A 17361-nucleotide genomic window follows, 5' to 3' on the forward strand; every position below is an offset into this window, starting at 1 on the left:
CAAGGCTCTGCAGACATTGTGTTCCCTCTGCAAATACCTGTGAAGTTCCCGACCCCGTGGCATCCTTGTGCACTTTTTAATACCCTGAAGTGCACTAAGTGTGGCTGAGCCCACCCCTCCTCCTCCTGTAGGGCTACCTGGTGCTGGGCTACTACTACACGGCGACCAAGGAGTACGACATCACCTGGACCATGCCCCACTGCATCCTGGCCCTGCGGCTCATCGGTGAGTCTGCCCTCCTGTCATTTGTGTGTTTGTGTGTGTATCCTTTGGCACACCTGTACAGGGCTTCGGTCAGAAGAGGCCATCTTAGGTCCCTGGCAAGACCCACGGTGTTACATAAGGCAGGGGGAACTACTTACATTTGAGCTATCCTGACATGCAACCCTTTGCATGTCGGGGTAGCTCTCTCCTCTTTACCCATTGTTACCATCACCCACATTTTATTACCCTTCCTTATGTCTTGACTACTTAGTAGCGGGTTAGTAATGGCGCTTCATTGGTTGGGCTGAACTTCAAGCTTATCTTCTGTATTGTCTCCTTGATTTTGCCTCATGAAAATGCACTTATCATTGATCAGACATTCTTGAAGAGAGAGTAACTGTTGAGGCAAACCTCTTGCATCCGTCTAGCACTGTTTTGAGCGCCCTAGCTTGTGGCCAACCTCTCAGTCACTGACGAAAGTAAGGAGATAAGTTTACCAATTAAGTTAATAAGTTAAAGCTTATAACACAGGCTTACCAGACTGCTGGGACTGGCTCAAGTTCATGTAAGAAGTAGCAACAGAAGTGCCCCCACCTGCCTTGCGTAGGGCAAACTGGGAGGTGCCTAGCAATGCCATTGGCAGCCTTTTTCTCATTGCCTGCGTTGTGCTCAAAAGTCACAATGCAAACTTTCTGTCGTTTGCAGGTCTGGTGTTTGACGTCTATGATGGCAGAAAGAACCCCGTAAGTGGCCTTCGTTCTGTTGTTCGCCTGCAGGCTGGCTTAGCTCTTTTGCAGTAGTGGAGGGAAGTAGAGCACAAAGAACGTATGTGCTGAGCAAATGTTTTTATTTTATGGTGTTTATTTACTCTATACTGTAGACCTTTCTTTAGGTCCAAACAGGGAGGGCACACAGATGTAAGGATACGATCGTGTTGCTCCTGTCCAGCTGGATTGTGGCAGTGCCTGTTTCCCCCCGAAACGTAACCTAACTAAAGCTGACCCAGCCTAACGTTAGTCCAAGGCAAGGAAATGCACAGTGCAGTCAGACATGTTACCCAGTCCATAATAGATTGATTGCAAGAGCATTTCAAGACAGATAACATGATGCTTTGGTTAAATGGGTTTGGGCAGGGCATGTAATGCGAAGATGAGATAACCACTGGTCCTTAAGGGAGTGGATTCCAAGAGAAGGCAAGCGTAGCAGGGGGTGCCAGAGAGTTAGCTGGGCGGATGGTGGTGGATTTTCATGGCGCAGGGGCACCTGTGGCCAAAGAGTGCCATGGCACAAGGGTTTTTCTTCTACTCAAGGAGAGGTCTACGACCCATTTCCCGAGCATTTCACCCTGAATAAGCCGAGCACCAGGCCAGGGGAAAGCCTGTACCCATTGTATCACTGGTGGGTACCCAGCGGAAATTGGGAATCGAACCTCGCACCTCCTGTATGTGAGGCAGATGCTCAGACCACTAGGCCACCGCTGCGGTATTTGGGCGGATGAGATTAAGAAGTTTGTGGGGACACGGAGGCTACAACTGGCAAAGGACAGGGTTGATTGGAGAGACATGGGAGTGGCGTTTGCCCTGCAGTGGGCGTAGTCAGGCTAGTGATGATGTCTAGTTGCTTTAACAGCTGTTGTTGCATCTCGCATTACACAGTGGTGACTGTCACGTGAGCTACTTTTTTTTCTATTACTGTTCTGTCTGTGGTATCTCTGCCCACAGGTCACTTGATGGTTACAAATGTGCAAAGGTTAGGGATGTCGGACTACTAAGTCTCCCAGGGCTCTATGTAACGTGGTGTTTACATCAAGCGGAAAGCTGGGCGCATCAACACATGCTGAGTGTTATGCAAGACCTGAGCCAAAAGGAACAATGGGCAGTTCCTTCTGTTGTGCCCTGAGCACTGGATGGTCATCCTTTCAACTTATGAGCGCACAAATGGTGATCCGTTGGAGATTGCATATACGAACCGAATGTTCAGTGCCTCAAGCTTTTTGTTGCCTTTTATGCAATTTAGCTCTCTTAAAAACAAGTGTGCGCAGAACTGTAGGCTGTTGTAAATTGTGGCATTGGTTGTGCCTAACTGCGACATGCAACTTATGTAACTTCAGAAGATTCAAGCTTGTCGCATGCGGTTTGTAAAAAAGGTGTGTTAGCAATTTTCTGGCAGTTTTGCAAACCTCTAGTTGGTATTGCTTTTACAGGTATAAAATTCTGATCTTCTGTTCGTGATTTGCAGATGCTGTTTTTCTCAAAATTTGGGGATTCCCTCGCCCCCTGTTGTTGTTCTCGACTGTTGTACCTGTTGCCTTCCTCTTACAGGTGCACTGAAGAGGAATCTGAACTCGTAGTTCTACCGCTGGAACTCGATCTACACATTCCGAGTGTTATTAGAAACTTCGATTTATTGCCCTGTTTGGCCGATTGCCCTAATTTAAATCGGATTGACGTAGGGCTCCCGCCTGTTTTTTTTTTTTAATTCCCCGCAAACGGTGGGAGGAGTCAGCCAACCTTTCCCCCAGTCCTGTGGCGGCTTGCTGCTCTGCCATCAGCGGAGTGATATGTAGTGATTGGCGAAAGCAAAGAGTCCACGCGCATTTTTATTTCTTCGGGCCTAATTTGTAGGTATGCAGTCTCTGACTAGACCTATTTATTCACGGGACCCTAGAAGAAACAAATAAAAACGAAAGCAAAGTCGCCACGCGACTGCCTGAAAGGCACTCCATGCGTTGGTTGACTCCTCCCACCGTATGCGGGGAATTAAAAAAAAAGGCGGGAGCTGGACATTAATGCGATTTAATTAGGGAAATTGATCGCACAGGGCAATAAATCGAAGTTTCTAAAAATGCTCGGAACGTGTAGATCGAGTTCCCGCGGCAAAAAGACGAGTTCAGATTCCTTTTCAGTGCACCTTTAAGGTGGAAGCAATTGCCAGCCAGCAGAATGCATTCGTTGGCTCTTGGGGATTTCTGCCCTTTGTGTATGCACAGATTATTGTTTTGTTCATCTTGCTGTGTGACCGCAGTGTACAGACATCATGCCGCGTGGTGTGGTCTGTCTGAGACGGCTGTTATGCTTTGAGTGGATGTTAGTATTTGGTGCTCTGCTCTTGCACTCATTGCCCCGACAAGGCCCTTCAGCAGAGCACTGTGAGCGGGAGGAGTGCTTGCCTCTTCCTGTGGAGCCAAGTGCGTAATGTGACTAAACCGTACATGACTTTAAAGGGAAACTGCATTGCATAGGTTTTAGAAATCAACGAGCTTAAGAGGGTCGAATGTGTGAAACTTGCAGGTAAAGCATGCGAAGTCTTGTTGGGCTTGCACTTGGAATAGTGAAGCGATCGCCGATTAAAATCCGGATGCCCTTCAAGCTTCTCCGCAGCGCACAACACAAAGTGGGGGGGTGCATGATGACGTCATTGAAGGTATCTGTACATTTCCAGCGCACAAATGCCTGCTTTGAAAGAAAAAACCAATGCCACCGAGGGCAAACCCTGCCTAGAGTTGTTTGGCAGCGTCTAAAGAGTCGGGGCAGGGTTTGGCTGATGGCAGCGGTAATTTGAAATCATACCTTTCGTGACGTCACGCTGAATTTCTCTGCACTTCTCCGGTGCGTTGAGGAGAAGCGCAAAATTTGGTCGTCGATTACGTCACTATTTTGAGTGGTAGTGCAAAAACACTTGGCATGCTTTACCTGCAGCCTATAATGATTTGAATCCTTGAATATCTCGAAATTCTCAAAAAAGTGCTGCAGTTTTAAGCAGTTGGTGAAGAGGGACAGAATGCACACAGTTGTTAGTCCAGGGTTACAGTGCTCTCTCGCGTGCATTGCTCTTGTTGGCAAGGAGGCAGTGTTAGCTGGAACGGCAGCCCTGCTTGCCGCACACTGGCACCGTGTGCCCAGAGTGATTTACCAGGCAAGCGGGAATAATGTCCCTGTGCAGCGTATGACAAAGTTGAGAAGGTCATATGCAACAGTGCAGTTTGTACAGTTGTGTGCTGCTCGGGCACACAATCGAATCGCAGTCAGTGGTGAGCATGTAACCAAACTGCCCTGCTGCCTACGGCCTTCTCACCTAGCCTAACCTAACCTAAAATAATGGGGTGGCTGTCTGTCTTTGTTTTTTTTCTTCATGACTCTGTGTTCTCGCCTGGGGTTCGTTAGTTGCTTGTTGTGGCAGCCGGTGAGTTCTTGGGATGCAAGCGCAGTGTTTGCATCTGTCGTGCTGCCCCGTCTTGAGCAGGAAGTATCTAATTACCTGCTCTGCACATAACTCTTGCTTTCATGTTAATGTGCTGCGTGTTGCAGCATGGTTTAAGTTCAACTGTGAATTACGGGTTGCGCTCCGTGGCCTGCATTTGGTGCATGAGGCTGCACATAGTGTGTTTGTTTCCTGGTGTGTTAACGAGCACTAGTGTGTGTTCGTGTCAAAGGTCCAATGTAGGTGGGGCTCTGGGAGTGCAGAGTATGTTTGCCTTGTAACGCAAGCTTTTTGCTGCATCTTTTTGTGAATGATGATGTGACACGGGGCTGCCCGGGGTGAATGTTATTTTGTATCTGTTCTAGAGTGAAGAAGATATCGTGGTAAGTGAACTATGTGTGTATACCTGCTGCCACTCTGTGCTCTGCTGTCATACAGGACAACCTTCAAGCTGTGCGAGGGCTGGTTAAGCTTCGTGTATAGTGTTCGAATGACTTTGTATCCAATAAGGAAAGGTGTCAAGCAGGGAGACACGATCTCACCAATGCTATTCGCTGCCTGTTTGCAGGAGGTATTCCGGGGCCTGAAATGGGAACAGTTGGGGATAAGAGTTAATGGAGAACACCCGAGTAATTTGCAATTCGCTGATGACATTGCCTTGCTAAGTCACTCAGGACAAGAACTGCAAATCATGATCAATCAGTTAGACAGGCAGAGCAGAATGGTGGGGCTAAGAATTAACGTGCAGAAAACCAAAGTAATGTTCAACAGCCTAGCAAGGGAACAGCAGTTTGCAATTGATGGCACAGTGCTGGAAGTGGTAAGAAAATATGTCTACTTAGGGCAGGTAGTGACTGCTCATCCGGATCATGAGAGGGAAATAACTAGAAGAATAAGAATGGGGTGGAGCGCATATGGCAGGTTCTCTCAGATCATGAATGGTAGCTTACCAATATCCCTGAAGAGAAAAGTATACAACAGCTGTATCCTACCGGTACTCACCTATGGGGCAGAAACGTGGAGGCTAACAAAGAGGGTTCAGCTTAAGTTAAGGACAGCGCAGCGAGGGATGGAAAGGAAAATGATAGGTGTAACGTTAAGAGATCGGAAGAGGGCGGAGTGGGTGAAAGAACAAACGCGGGTTAATGACATCCTGGTCGAGATCAAGGGGAAGAAATGGGCTTGGGCAGGGCATGTAATGCGAAAGCAAGATAACCGCTGGTCCTTTAGGGGTAACAGAGTGGATTCCAAGAGAAGGCAAGCATAGCAAGGGGTGGCAGAAAGTTAGGTGGGCGTATGAGATTAAGAAATTTGCGGGGATATGGTGGCCGCGGCTGGCGCAGGACAGGGTTAATTGGAGAGACGTGAGAGAGGCCTCTGCCCTACAGTGGGAGTAGTCAGGTTGATGATGATGATGACGATGCCTTTGTATCCTGGCCTGGCAACAGAAAAATAATAAAAACATTAAGGCAATGAATGAGGCTACTTGGTGCCAGTTGAACTTTGTGCTGTGTCTTTCCTTGATGCTGTAATTGTGAAGGTCATTCTGCACGGGATGTGGGAATCTGTCTGTTCAGCAGGTGGCGCTGCACATTCACCTTGGTTGCCTGGCTCCTTTTGATCTTTCTACTTCCATCTAGCTCTGTTAGCTCAGTGGCTGTGGCTTTCAGCTGTCCAGCGTCAGTGGTCTCACTTCTGGTCCTTGTCATGGTTTTCTCATCTCTCTAGAGGGACAATCACCTTTGTACAGTGCATTGTTAACACTTGTTGAAGGTGGTTGAAATTACCACAGCAGAGCAGGTGGTTAAGTAATCTAGCATATCATGTGGGACTCTAGTATATCATCTAGTACTATATCTAGTATATAATCTATTACATCACGTATAGTATATCAGGTGATGGGGTGCCCTAATGGTTGAGAGCTGTGTTGCGTGCTCCATTTCTTGATGCTACTGGCATCTTGATGCCACTGGCCTTTAAGGCCAAAGTGCCAACACCTTCGGCGACACACCTGTAGCAATGAAGAGTGCGGCTGTTCCTGAGCCTGCTACATTGACAAGTGCTTCAGTTCAATGAGTGCAGCTCTGACCACTGCATTGCTGATTTCAGGTCTGTTGCGAAAGTTATGCTTGAAAGTCTGAGACACCACAGGACAGGTTCAGACACAGAAGAAGAGCAACAACAACACAAAGTTTGGACTTACAACTACTTTGATTTTGTGGTTTATGTGCTGATAGCCCTGGGCAAATGCCAGAGAAGTCTGTGCTTTTTGCTGTTGCTTCTTAGGGTCGCCTGCATCTTCCCTGCACTGAATCCAGCTTGTGTACCAACTTATTCTTCTCGTAAATGCCAAGTGCAGTAGAATCTCAATGGTACAAATCTCACGGGGTCATGAGAAATATATGTGTCATCCAAAATGAGCAGAACCTGTGTGTAAAAACACGGGAAATGCATTGCTGCAGAGCTGTTTATGGCTGACAAGAGTTACGTACGACTGCGTGCTGCCACTCACTGCTCACGTTGAGCATGACTGGTGATATGGCACAGGGCATAGCTTAGTGCTTGAGTGGGCATTTGCAGCTCGCTCGTTTATATTGCTGCGGTGACGTTGGCGCGTTAGGAAGATCTGAAATGTGGCCTGTTGTACGCAGTGCACCTTAGCCAGGGAATTTAACAAATTCACATCGTCTAAATCCATATCAACTGTAATCCTGTCATCGATATTCTACTGTATTTAAGTGTTGTTCGCACAGTTCCTGCATTGTATTGTGAGCTGGAGAGACTGAACGATTTGCTTCAATTCAGCAGATCTCTGTGGCCTGGCTGCCTGAATGCATCATCGTGCGATTTGTTACTATACTCCGTTTCATACATAGCAGGCAACGCTACGGAAGTTGCTGAAGTAGTGCGTCCACGAAATTATATTACTCCGCCACATATCATCCGTTCTTCTCGAAACTCCGGTCATTGTTTGGACGAATACAAAGAGCGGTATAAAACGATGTGGTAGCATTGAAAATGACGGTCGAAGCTGTGAGGCGCTCAGTGTTCGTGCTCTCTGGCCATAATTTTCACGGATTGTGAACTACTTTTCGGCCGCGGATTTAGCAGAAGCGATTCGCCCCACCAACCGCGTATCATACCGCCACGTGTACTTTTTGCTTCTCGAAATCTCAATGAGTCGCAGGATGAAAATGTGGCAAGAGGTAAACCGAAGTCCAGGAGGTGCCAGTCACGGCACTTAAGATTTGTCGCTACGAAATATGCTTGTGTTCACTTTGGTTGTGTGGCGAACTACTTTTTGCGTGCGGACTTAGCCTGTGCGAGCAGGCGCGTTAGCTTTGGCAGCGTTGCCTGCTATGTGTGAAACGGCGTATAGTGCAGTGGTAGGGCATGGCGGAGGTGTCCTCAACAGATGCCTCTCTGTTGATTAGGAAGTGCGCTGGTGGAAAAGCACATTGTAACCCGTGCATTGCACCACTGCACTTCTTGCCCAAGAGGAAGCGGTGTACAGCGAAACTCTCGATGCGTGCTGTTCCCAGCTGACCTGAAGTTTCCTTTGTTGGTTTTGTTCCATAGTGTAATGGGTGCTTGTTGCAGGGGATGCCTCTCTGCAGTGTTGGTGGAACGGTTGCAGCATCAAGATACTAGCTGCACTGCGAGGTCTTTACAAGCCTCTACTTTCTGTGCAGGCACAATTGGTTAGCCTTTAGTTAATTGAATAATGGTTGTCAGCTTTTTGTATGCCCTTCAAACAAATCTGGAAGAAAGGGTCATGGACAAGTATACTTGTTAGTGTCATTGCTGGTTTTCTTTTCTGTTGCCTTGGACTTTTAAAGACTGTTTGATGAAATTTGGCTTCATTCCGTTGTTGTGGTGCCTATTGGCAGACGATAGGGTCTTGTTACAACCTTGAAGTGGGATCACACCTCCCTTGTAACCTGAAGGTTACTAGTACTATCCCACATCAAGGTTGCATTGCATGCCTTTGCCAGGTTTGCCTTTCACAGCCGGCAGGCAATAGCATCCTTGCTAGTGTGGAGTTGAAACTTGGTGGCTGTGACTGGTGTCAGCGTCTGCTGACACCCCCTGTCATGAACTGAGAATAGACAATGCACTGTTGTTTTCAGAGTGGGCACACAGTTGGCTGTACACCTTTGCAAGGGAAAGCTTTGTGCTGGGTTTGGGTCGTGCACTGAAGAGAGGAGTTGCATGTGTTGTCCCTCTGCGTAATGAAACCACGGCTTACCCTGTGGAGATGCGGTGGAGGATCCAGGGTGTGTGGGGTACCACGAGGGATGCCCTGCGACGCACTTGTCGATGAGGAGGAGGTTGCACAGTGACTTTGCCCTCATTTCTTCTCCTCCCACATGTGCCCCGACTTTGGTAGCAGCCCAGTGGAAAACAGCAGGTGAGCGGGCTCTCACGAGGCTGGCTCTCGCACGCTTGCTCCCCCTTGTGCCACCCCCTGAGCGTGCTGCGCGTCGTGCACAGGCGTGCATCTGTCTCTCTGCCGCACACAGCTGCTTGCTCTGTGCTTGCAATGCTTGGCATTGGGGGGGGGGGGGGGGGGGGGAACACACGGAGAGCTGTGGCTACAGGCGCAGTTGCACACAAGGCCTTTACACATTCAGTACAGCACAGAGCACCCGAAGGAAGTCAGTGTCAAACTCAGCTGATGCGTCGACACCTGCTTCTCTCGGCTGAGCAACTTGAAAGTTCTTAAATTCTAGTTTAGACCTTTTCAACTGGTTGCATGTGTGCTTGCTAGCTAAGTGTCATTGGTGCGTAGGAACCACGGAAGTGGCAGCGTGGCTTCAGCACAGATTTGGTCACTCAAGGATCATGACATCGTATCGCATATCTGCATCGTGAACCCCAATGGACAAGAAAGTTTGATGCCGAATGTGTGCCAACATTGCCTCACCCTGTGGTGGCTCTAGCTTACCTATAAAGTTTTCAGAAGACCGAGTCATGCAAAGAAACATTTATTTGTCTATGATGCATCTCTTGAGGCTTCGCTTACTGAGAAGGATGCAGTCCTCCTCACGGACATTGTTCATTGGCGGCACATACCAGGCATCATCATCAACCCATTGTACCGCTTCACTCTAAGAAGCATGCTTCAGCTGCCATCTCAGTGTCGCCTTTGTTCACTGTAGAGTGCACTGATTCACTCTTTCGAGTGGCCTGTTCAGCACATGTTCAGCGGCCGAAGAAATGGAATGTCAGTCTGCTCACAGCATTTATCTGGTCACATCTACCATCTGCTACTGCTTTTTTCACACTGTCGGCAATGTGACCGCGGAAGGGGTGCAGGAAAAGCGTACTGCGGGGCTGATTGGCGTTGTGGTGCGTGGGATCAGTGTAGCAGCACTGTGTGACAAAAGGTTGAGGAAGCAAAATGTGCTGAACTTTTGCCTCATGAGTTCCGTGAAGAATTGGAACACAGGCAGCTTGCAGGTGGATGGCGTGAATGCCCTTTTTTTGGATGGGTGCCTTCAGGTAGCAGAGATGGAAAGAAGCCACAGGCGGCAAGCTGTAGCACTGGTTATGAGACCTGGATGTTTCAGGTCGGACATTGACCTTCGCACATGGGCCACGGTAGTAGTCGGGTTTTGGGCTGCACTCTAGCCAGTTGTGCTGCTGCTGTGCTCAGCCTTATAGTTGGACGCACTGTTCACGTGATGAATTCAAAGCAACCTCGGCCTTTGTATATGTGTGTGTTTCATGCTTTTCATCTGTGAGAGTGGTCTCTTTCGGTTTGTTGTTGTACTGTGTACTTCATTGTTCCTCACATTTGCAGTGATATCATTACATGTTGGGTCAGAGATGCGGGACTGGGACATCCTGTACTGCAGTCGTTTGCTGCTGTTGCTTTGCTTGTGTTCTGGGCGTGGTGTGGCAGTGTGCTCGGTCAGTGTGTTCCGTGGTGTCCGCTTTGACCTGCTGGCTTTGACGTTGCGCTGCCTCCTTCAGCGCTGATGCTTTGCTTTTTGCTGCAACAACTGCCTTGGTGTAAAGGGTTGTGTGTGCTGCACTTGGAGGCAAACACTGCCTTGCAGCTCTTTGATGCGATAGCATTTATGTTGTTGTTGTCTTGCAAAAACCTCCGGGTTTCTCCGTCACGAAATTCCCTGATCACTTTAGAGGGTCCTGACATTATCAGCACCATTGAATTTGAAAATCTCAGGAATGGAATGTTAGAATGCCTTCATTGAATTGTCGTATGGGATTAAACTAAGCTGATGCACTGTTCCACCCCACCCCACAATCCCCCCACAAATCCCCAGCAATCCACCTTAACCCATCCAGGAATCCTTACTAATCCACCTTGATCCATTTTCTGGGGTGAGCCTTTTGGGGAGGCCTCTGGAATTTTTTGGGGCGAGCCAGCTTCTAAATGCTGTCGAATTTTCTTCTTTAAGAATGTAGTTAACGAGGAGATCCCAAGTTTTTTAGGAGGCCATAAGGAGGCTACTGTTGATTGGTTGCCAATGCGATGTTGTGGAGCACACAACAGCTTGTCCCATGTACCAGGAGGGTCTTGCGGGAGCATAGATGGGTAAAAAAAATCCCTTCTGCAACATTGCAAGGAGTAATGTTTCAAGACCTCTCTTTTTTTCTTTTTTTTTTTAACGAGGCGAGAGCCAAAAGTACAATTTTCTACTTCGCACGGCTTTGAAGGAAGCACATTTCCAAAGAGGCTTTTAAGTGCGGCCGATGTGGATGTCATTGACCTCAGTCTTACGACTCGACCTCTTCAACTTGGGTCCCTGATCTCAGTTAAATTGAACCTGGTTAAAGTGCTCGGGTCACCGTGTAATAGTGCAGAATTGCTGCGGAAATGAAGCTGCATGGAAAAAAATGGTGCTGTAGTACTTTTGGGTTGCATTTGGGTGACGTGAAGTGGCGGTGCGTGTGCAGGAGGCGCTGCCGCATGACCAGAAGCGCACTGCCCTCGCCAATGTGCCGACCTTCCTCGAGGTCATGGGGCACTCCTACTTCTTTGGCGGGTTCCTCGTCGGCCCACAGGTACGTCTCTGCACCAGGGGTTGCGGTGTCATGCGGTAGTCCCTTGTAGCCACTGCAGAAGTTCAATGATGAGGCTGTCCTAATGGGGGACGTGACTTTAACCCTTTCAGGTGCTTTGTACGCAATTGTGTAAACAGCAAACTCACAGCCTTTTCTGAGAGACTGGTGCGCATAGCAGTGATTTCATTGTTCCAGTCGAACTGAGCAGCCTTCTTGTCGCAAATAAGTTGTTTTTCTTGTACCAGGTAGCGAGCGCAGCAAATATTTCACTAAATAGTGAGCCAGGTAGCACATTGTCCACAATTTTCGTGCAGACGGATTTTGTTGCAAGTGAAAACATTGATTGTTTTTGATCAATTTCGAGCATAATGTGCACTTTCGAAACGCCAAATGATTCCACGATTCCTAGGGTGCTTACCTGACACACGAGAGCATTTCGATGTTACTATTTCTAACAAATCTGACACTGTGTACGGAATTCTCCACATCGTTGTGAAAACTTAGCCCTCTGGTCTTTCACGCTCAAAAACTAACAAACTGCCTTTCTTGAGGCCTGAATATACTACTGAGGTGAAAAAAAAATAACTGATTTCAACAAAACAAAAAATGGCGCCTCAAAGGGTTAAATTAGCGTCCAAAATCGGCCAAAAAAATTGATTTTTCCATACTTGTTGTAACCGCTTGTGTGCTTCACGTTTTATCCTGCCCCAAAGTTTCATTGGTGAAATCGACTGGAAAGCACTCGAAAAACTACAGAGAATATTCACTTCATTTGAGTCTTTGAACGATTTTGCTCAGGGTTGGTACTAATCAGATTAATGCCAATGCACCAGAAGATTATTTCATGAACTGCAGCGGCTGTGCATTGCGGGGACATGCTCCAGCAGTCGGCGTTTCTCTCCGTTTCGGCTTTCTGACTGCATGCTCACCTTGTGAAGCAGATTTCTTCACCACTGTTTCATCTGTTGTGACCATGTTTGTTTTGTTGCACGCCGTAGTGGAGGGCTCCGGGAATTTCGACCACCTGGGGTTAAAGAACCCCAGGTGGTCGAAATTTCCGGAGCCCTCCACAACGGCGTCTCTCATAGCCTGAGTTGCTTTGGGACGTTAAACCCCAGTGAACAAATAAACCAACCGTTTCTACAACCATACTGCTGGTCAGGGCTTTCTTTCTTTTTAAAATTTGCGAATTTCATGCATGACATTTTGTCGCTCTAGATGTGTCATGTGGACATTACAGAAATTCAGAACAAAAATTTGTATATTGCAAAAAAGAAAAGAATGTCTTGACCTGCGGCTCCCCAGCAGAAATGCAGTGAATGTTGAACCAGCCTTGTGCCACGCTTTCTTGACCGCAGCATTTTTATATGTGAATCAGAGGAATAATATACATTAGAAAACAATCTTCCGGAGATATAGCAGGGAAGTTTTGTGAGAGTAGTCATAAAATTATTTCTAATACGTTAAAAATAGTTTAATGCAAATACATTAAGATGTAAAAAAAAATGATATTGAACTCAGAGGAGGCTCATAGTAGTGTTGAGGGCGGAATGGCAGGCAGCACTCAGGCCGACAAGGTGGGCTCAGTTATTCACTCTGTATACGTGCGCAAGAGAGATTGCTGCGGACCGAGGTGATAAAAATTGAACTCAAGCAATGGGTGTTTCGCATAAGATGGTCTACAATTTTTGAAATAGGCTTTTTGAGTTATAAAAGCACATTTTTTGGCATAATGTTCAGTGCTACAGCGCATCAGAATAGAGCTAAGACATGCTATCTAGTAGGTTGGTTAGCTGATATTGAGTAAACTTTTTAACTATTGCTGTTAGTCCTCTTGTTTATTGAAAGGCGTGTAGCCCACCATTGAAATATCCATATCAGTTTTAAGGCGAAAACCTTTAATGGCTCATACTGTCCAACAGGATAGCTATGCGGGCGAGTTGGTGATACATTATGCAAAAAAACAGCGCGAACAAACGGGGACACGAGGAAGAATACACAGGAACAAGCGCTGCCTGTCATACTGTGGCAGAGTGGCAGTTAGCCGTTAACAAAGCGTGTCACACTCATTTAACTCGGGAACTAAAAAATATACAAGAAAACCGATGGTTGCTTCAGATAGAGGAGGAAATATGAACCTAGAACCGAAGTTATATGACTGTACTTTTCAGGAGGACACAGGGGCACAATAAAAGACACGGACATAGAAGTAGACAGGGACAGGGCGAATAAAGCCTGTTGATAGTAAGCGCTCGTCCCTGTCTACTTCTATGTCCGTGTCTTTTATTGCGCCCCTGTGTCCTCCTGAAAAGTTATGAACCAACACGCCCAAATACAAGTACTTCTGAGCTATATGACTGTAGTTTAATTAGTTAATTAATTATAGGCAAAAATGTCGAAATTGCATCGAAATAGCGCAGATGTTGATATAGCCACGGGAACGGTGTGACGTCACTTCCACCGGAAGTCGTCACAGCATAGTGTCCTCGGCTTTCGCCTCTCAACACATTAAAGGGACAGTGAGGAGAGCTCTATTAATACTCTTTTTACAGCAAAATCCGATAGTTCGGCACTTCATGGCTTTGTTGCCACTTGGCCAGCAGCGAAAGATGCATTTATTTCCAAGAAATTTGGATCGGAAGTTGAAAAAGGTTTTCCCGCCGCTCTGATTCAAACTTGGGATTCTCCTATGACGACCTTTTCTAGCACAGCTGTGCTGTGTGAGGAGGTTTGGCTCATTGGTGACTGACACAGTGGGGACTGGTGCAGAGTTTTGCATGAAATTATGCAGGCCTAGGACGGGCAGGAGAAGCATTGAGCACTGTTTTGCAGTCGTGGAAAGCCTTGGGAGAGCAGCTGTCTAGCAACTGTGCCAACAGCGAAATAGGCGCGCATTTGTAGGGGGCTAGTGGGGAGCAAGTGATGAGGTAAGGGAGCAGCTTAAAGTTGCGCTTAGTTTTATTACGTGGATTGTATTGCTGACTCCCCAGGTGCCTTAAGAGCAGTGCAGGTGCTGTTCTTTGTGGAGTGTGTATTTTCTTCCCTGCCACTCTTGAAGGGGGAATGCATTCGTAAGCAGGGCCTTGTGCCGTTGTGCACATGTGCAGTTCCCAATGAAGCGCTACCTGGACTTCACCCAGGGCCACTTCTTCCATGGAAAGGCTGTCAAGCCCTCCTGGTGAGTCTGCTTCCCTGCGAGGCGGCACCTGCATTCTCAGATTTGGTCCCCATGGCGCTAGATGCCTAGACGAGAAGCAGAATTTGTTGCAGTGACCAACTTGTGCACAAAGACGGTACTGCTCTCTGCTGTGAGATGTAATATGTAAAGGCTCTGTGCGTCGAAAGCACTTGCGTGTGCATTAGGGCTGGCTGGTTTGCATCTCTTGACAACTTGGGTGGCGTGTGCTGGCTTTGCAAGCATCATTTGCACTCAATTCGAGCGCTTCCATCACAGGCTTTCATTCTTCAGGCAGCTTGCAGTGTGGTGCTGCTGGCACTAGCTGTTTCATATAATGTCTGAAGTCGCGTTTCACTGTTTTAACCCTTTCAGGCGCTTTGTACACAATTGTGTGAGCCGCAAACTTACAGCTTTTTCTGAGCAACTGGAGCACTTAATGATTTCATTATTTCAGTCAAATAGAGCACCCTTGTTGCAAATGAGTTGCTTTTTTGTACCATGTAGTGAATGCTGTAAAAAACATCTCGCACAAGAGTGAGCTAGGTAGCACTTTGTCCGCCGTTTTTGTGCAGACAGATTTTGCCGCGAGTGAAAACATCGATTGCCTTTGCTCAATTTTGAGCTTAATGTGAATCTTAGAAACACAAAGTGATTCCACGATCCCTAGGGTGTTTACCTGACACACGAAAGCATTTGGATGTTACTATTTCTAACAAGTCTGACACTTTGTACGGAATTCTCCACATCGTTGTAAAAAATTACCTGCTGGTGTTTCACATTCGAAAACTAACAAATTCCTTTTCTTGACGCCTGAATATACCACTTAGGTAAAAAAATAATTGATTTCAGTCACAACCAAAAATGGCGCCTGAAAGGTTGAATGACTATCACCGATGCTAATGGTTCGTGCTAAATCTCGTGGTAATGGTGAGGAGGGGGTAGGTGTCCGTGGCTGTGCTCCCTAGTGCACTGCACAAGCCCGGCCCGGCCCGCGGGCCAGGCCAGGCTGGGACATGATCTGTTTTGTCGGGCTGGGCCCGGGCCTGGAGTTGCGGGCCTGGGCCGGGCTTGGGCTTGAAGCTGCAGACCCGAGCCGGGCTTGGATCCACGTATAGAAACGGCTAGTGTCTGACTATTCATTCACTATTGCAGAGTGAAGTACACAACTGCGGCATTGGAGCAGCAACACGGATGAGCTATGGGTAATAGTACGCACTGAGAAAAAAAACTATAGCTTTATTCATTGACTTATTTATGTCCTTATTTTCATGCCGCGGTGGCTTAGTGGTCAAGGCGCTTGATTACTGAGCCGGGGAACCAAAGTTTGCTCCTAGCCTCGGCAGCCGCATTTCTATTTAGGCGGCAAGCATGACAGCCATGTAGTACTTTGCAGTATCATTGCTCGTTGAAGAAACCCAGGTGGTTGAAATGATCCGGAGCCCTCTGCTTCGGTGTCTCTCACAGCCTGACTCGCATTGGGCCCTTAAAGGGCCACTGACCAGGGTCCGGACATTTTTGAAAAACAAGCCCACTGCATAGATGAGGCATCGAAGATAACCTCTGCAAAATACTAGAGCCATGCGCGCCCCGAAAAGCTGCGAAAATTCAAATCAAAGCCCGTTCGTTCTTTCCTTCCTTCAAAAACGGGCCCGGCCCACTACTCTGCACCCCGCTGACGTCAAGGGGGGCTACTTTCGCTAAAGGCACTCCATTGGTGCATCGTTCTGACTGACGGGAGAAGGTTGGGCGTAGCCTTGGCGTCGCGTCGTCTGCACAACGCTTTCCGCAGCGCCTTCTGTTCTGGCTCATGCCTACAAACCCGCATGAAGGAACAAAAAAAAAAAAAAACTGCGGAGGGAGCGTGCGGCGACAGCCTTGAACCCTAGCCATAAAAAGTAAAAAAACAGTAAAACTGAGGGAGTTGGCTCGCCCCCCCCCCCCCCCCCCCCCCCCCCCCCGCCGTGATCCCGTCACGAGACGCTCTGCGTGCGCGCTCCCTTCTCAGTTTCTTTTCTTCTATGCGAGCCCCCCAAAACAAGGTTTTAATTAGTAGTGCAGCAGAGCCTTTTCCTCGCTCGCCCACTTCACCGCTCCGCACACATACCGCTTATCTTTCGTGCATCTTGCGTACGCCTTGACTCCAATGAATGACATATGCTTTGGAGCGGAGAAAAGACACAAACACACAGAACACAAACACGCATGGAGAAAAGCAAACGGGCGGTTGCCGGGTCCGCGCTTCGCCGTGTGTTTCGAACACAACCGACTTCCGCCCCTCCGCTCGTGAAACGGTGGGGAGGCCTAAAAGAAAATGAAAAGGTGGCTCGTTAACTGGGAATGACAAACAGATGTATGAAAGGATGCGCTCGCTAACAAGTCTAGGTGGTCGAGCCGATCGCGCCTCTCGATCGTTCAGTGTGCGGAGAAAATGCAAAAGCCAAGAAAAGAATTCTATTGAAGGCGGGGCCATGACGTCGCCCTGTGACGCACTCCACAGACACCACGCCTCCGGCTTACACCGGAGAAGGAAGGGGTGATTTTGCCTTGCCGAGCCTACTCGACGAGGAGCGGGAGAGAAAAATTTCGAGGAGGGAATGGAAGGAGAGGAGGCTCGCTCAAAGTGAGGTAGAGAGTGTCTGCTGGCCGCGGGTGGGCAGGGGGCCTTTAAACCCCAAAAACATAGCTTTTATTTTATAGCTATATTTTTCTTTTGTGATTTTCTTATGTGATAAAATTCACAAACA

The 17361-nt window shown here is 47.8% G+C and overlaps 1 protein-coding gene across 3 annotated transcripts in view; it reads left to right on the forward strand.

Annotated features, from left to right (window-relative positions):
* nes (lysophosphatidylcholine acyltransferase 3 protein nessy) overlaps nt 1-17361 on the forward strand; it is a 52456-nt gene that overhangs the window by 25345 nt on the left and 9750 nt on the right. The window contains exons 4-8 of one of the 3 annotated variants that reach the window (XM_089572562.1): nt 132-225; nt 910-947; nt 8798-8815; nt 11332-11439; nt 14547-14617. In XM_089572562.1, the coding sequence (XP_089428688.1) occupies nt 132-225; nt 910-947; nt 8798-8815; nt 11332-11439; nt 14547-14617 (329 nt within the window). Of the gene's footprint in view, nt 1-131; nt 226-909; nt 948-8794; nt 8816-11331; nt 11440-14546; nt 14618-17361 lie in introns of all 3 variants that reach the window. The other 2 variants (XM_089572561.1, XM_089572563.1) reach the window with 2 other exon arrangements.

Source organism: Amblyomma mixtum, chromosome 2 (genome assembly GCF_055824585.1).
Source record: "Amblyomma mixtum isolate Tamu chromosome 2, ASM5582458v1, whole genome shotgun sequence".
Classification (NCBI taxonomy): domain Eukaryota; kingdom Metazoa; phylum Arthropoda; class Arachnida; order Ixodida; family Ixodidae; genus Amblyomma; species Amblyomma mixtum.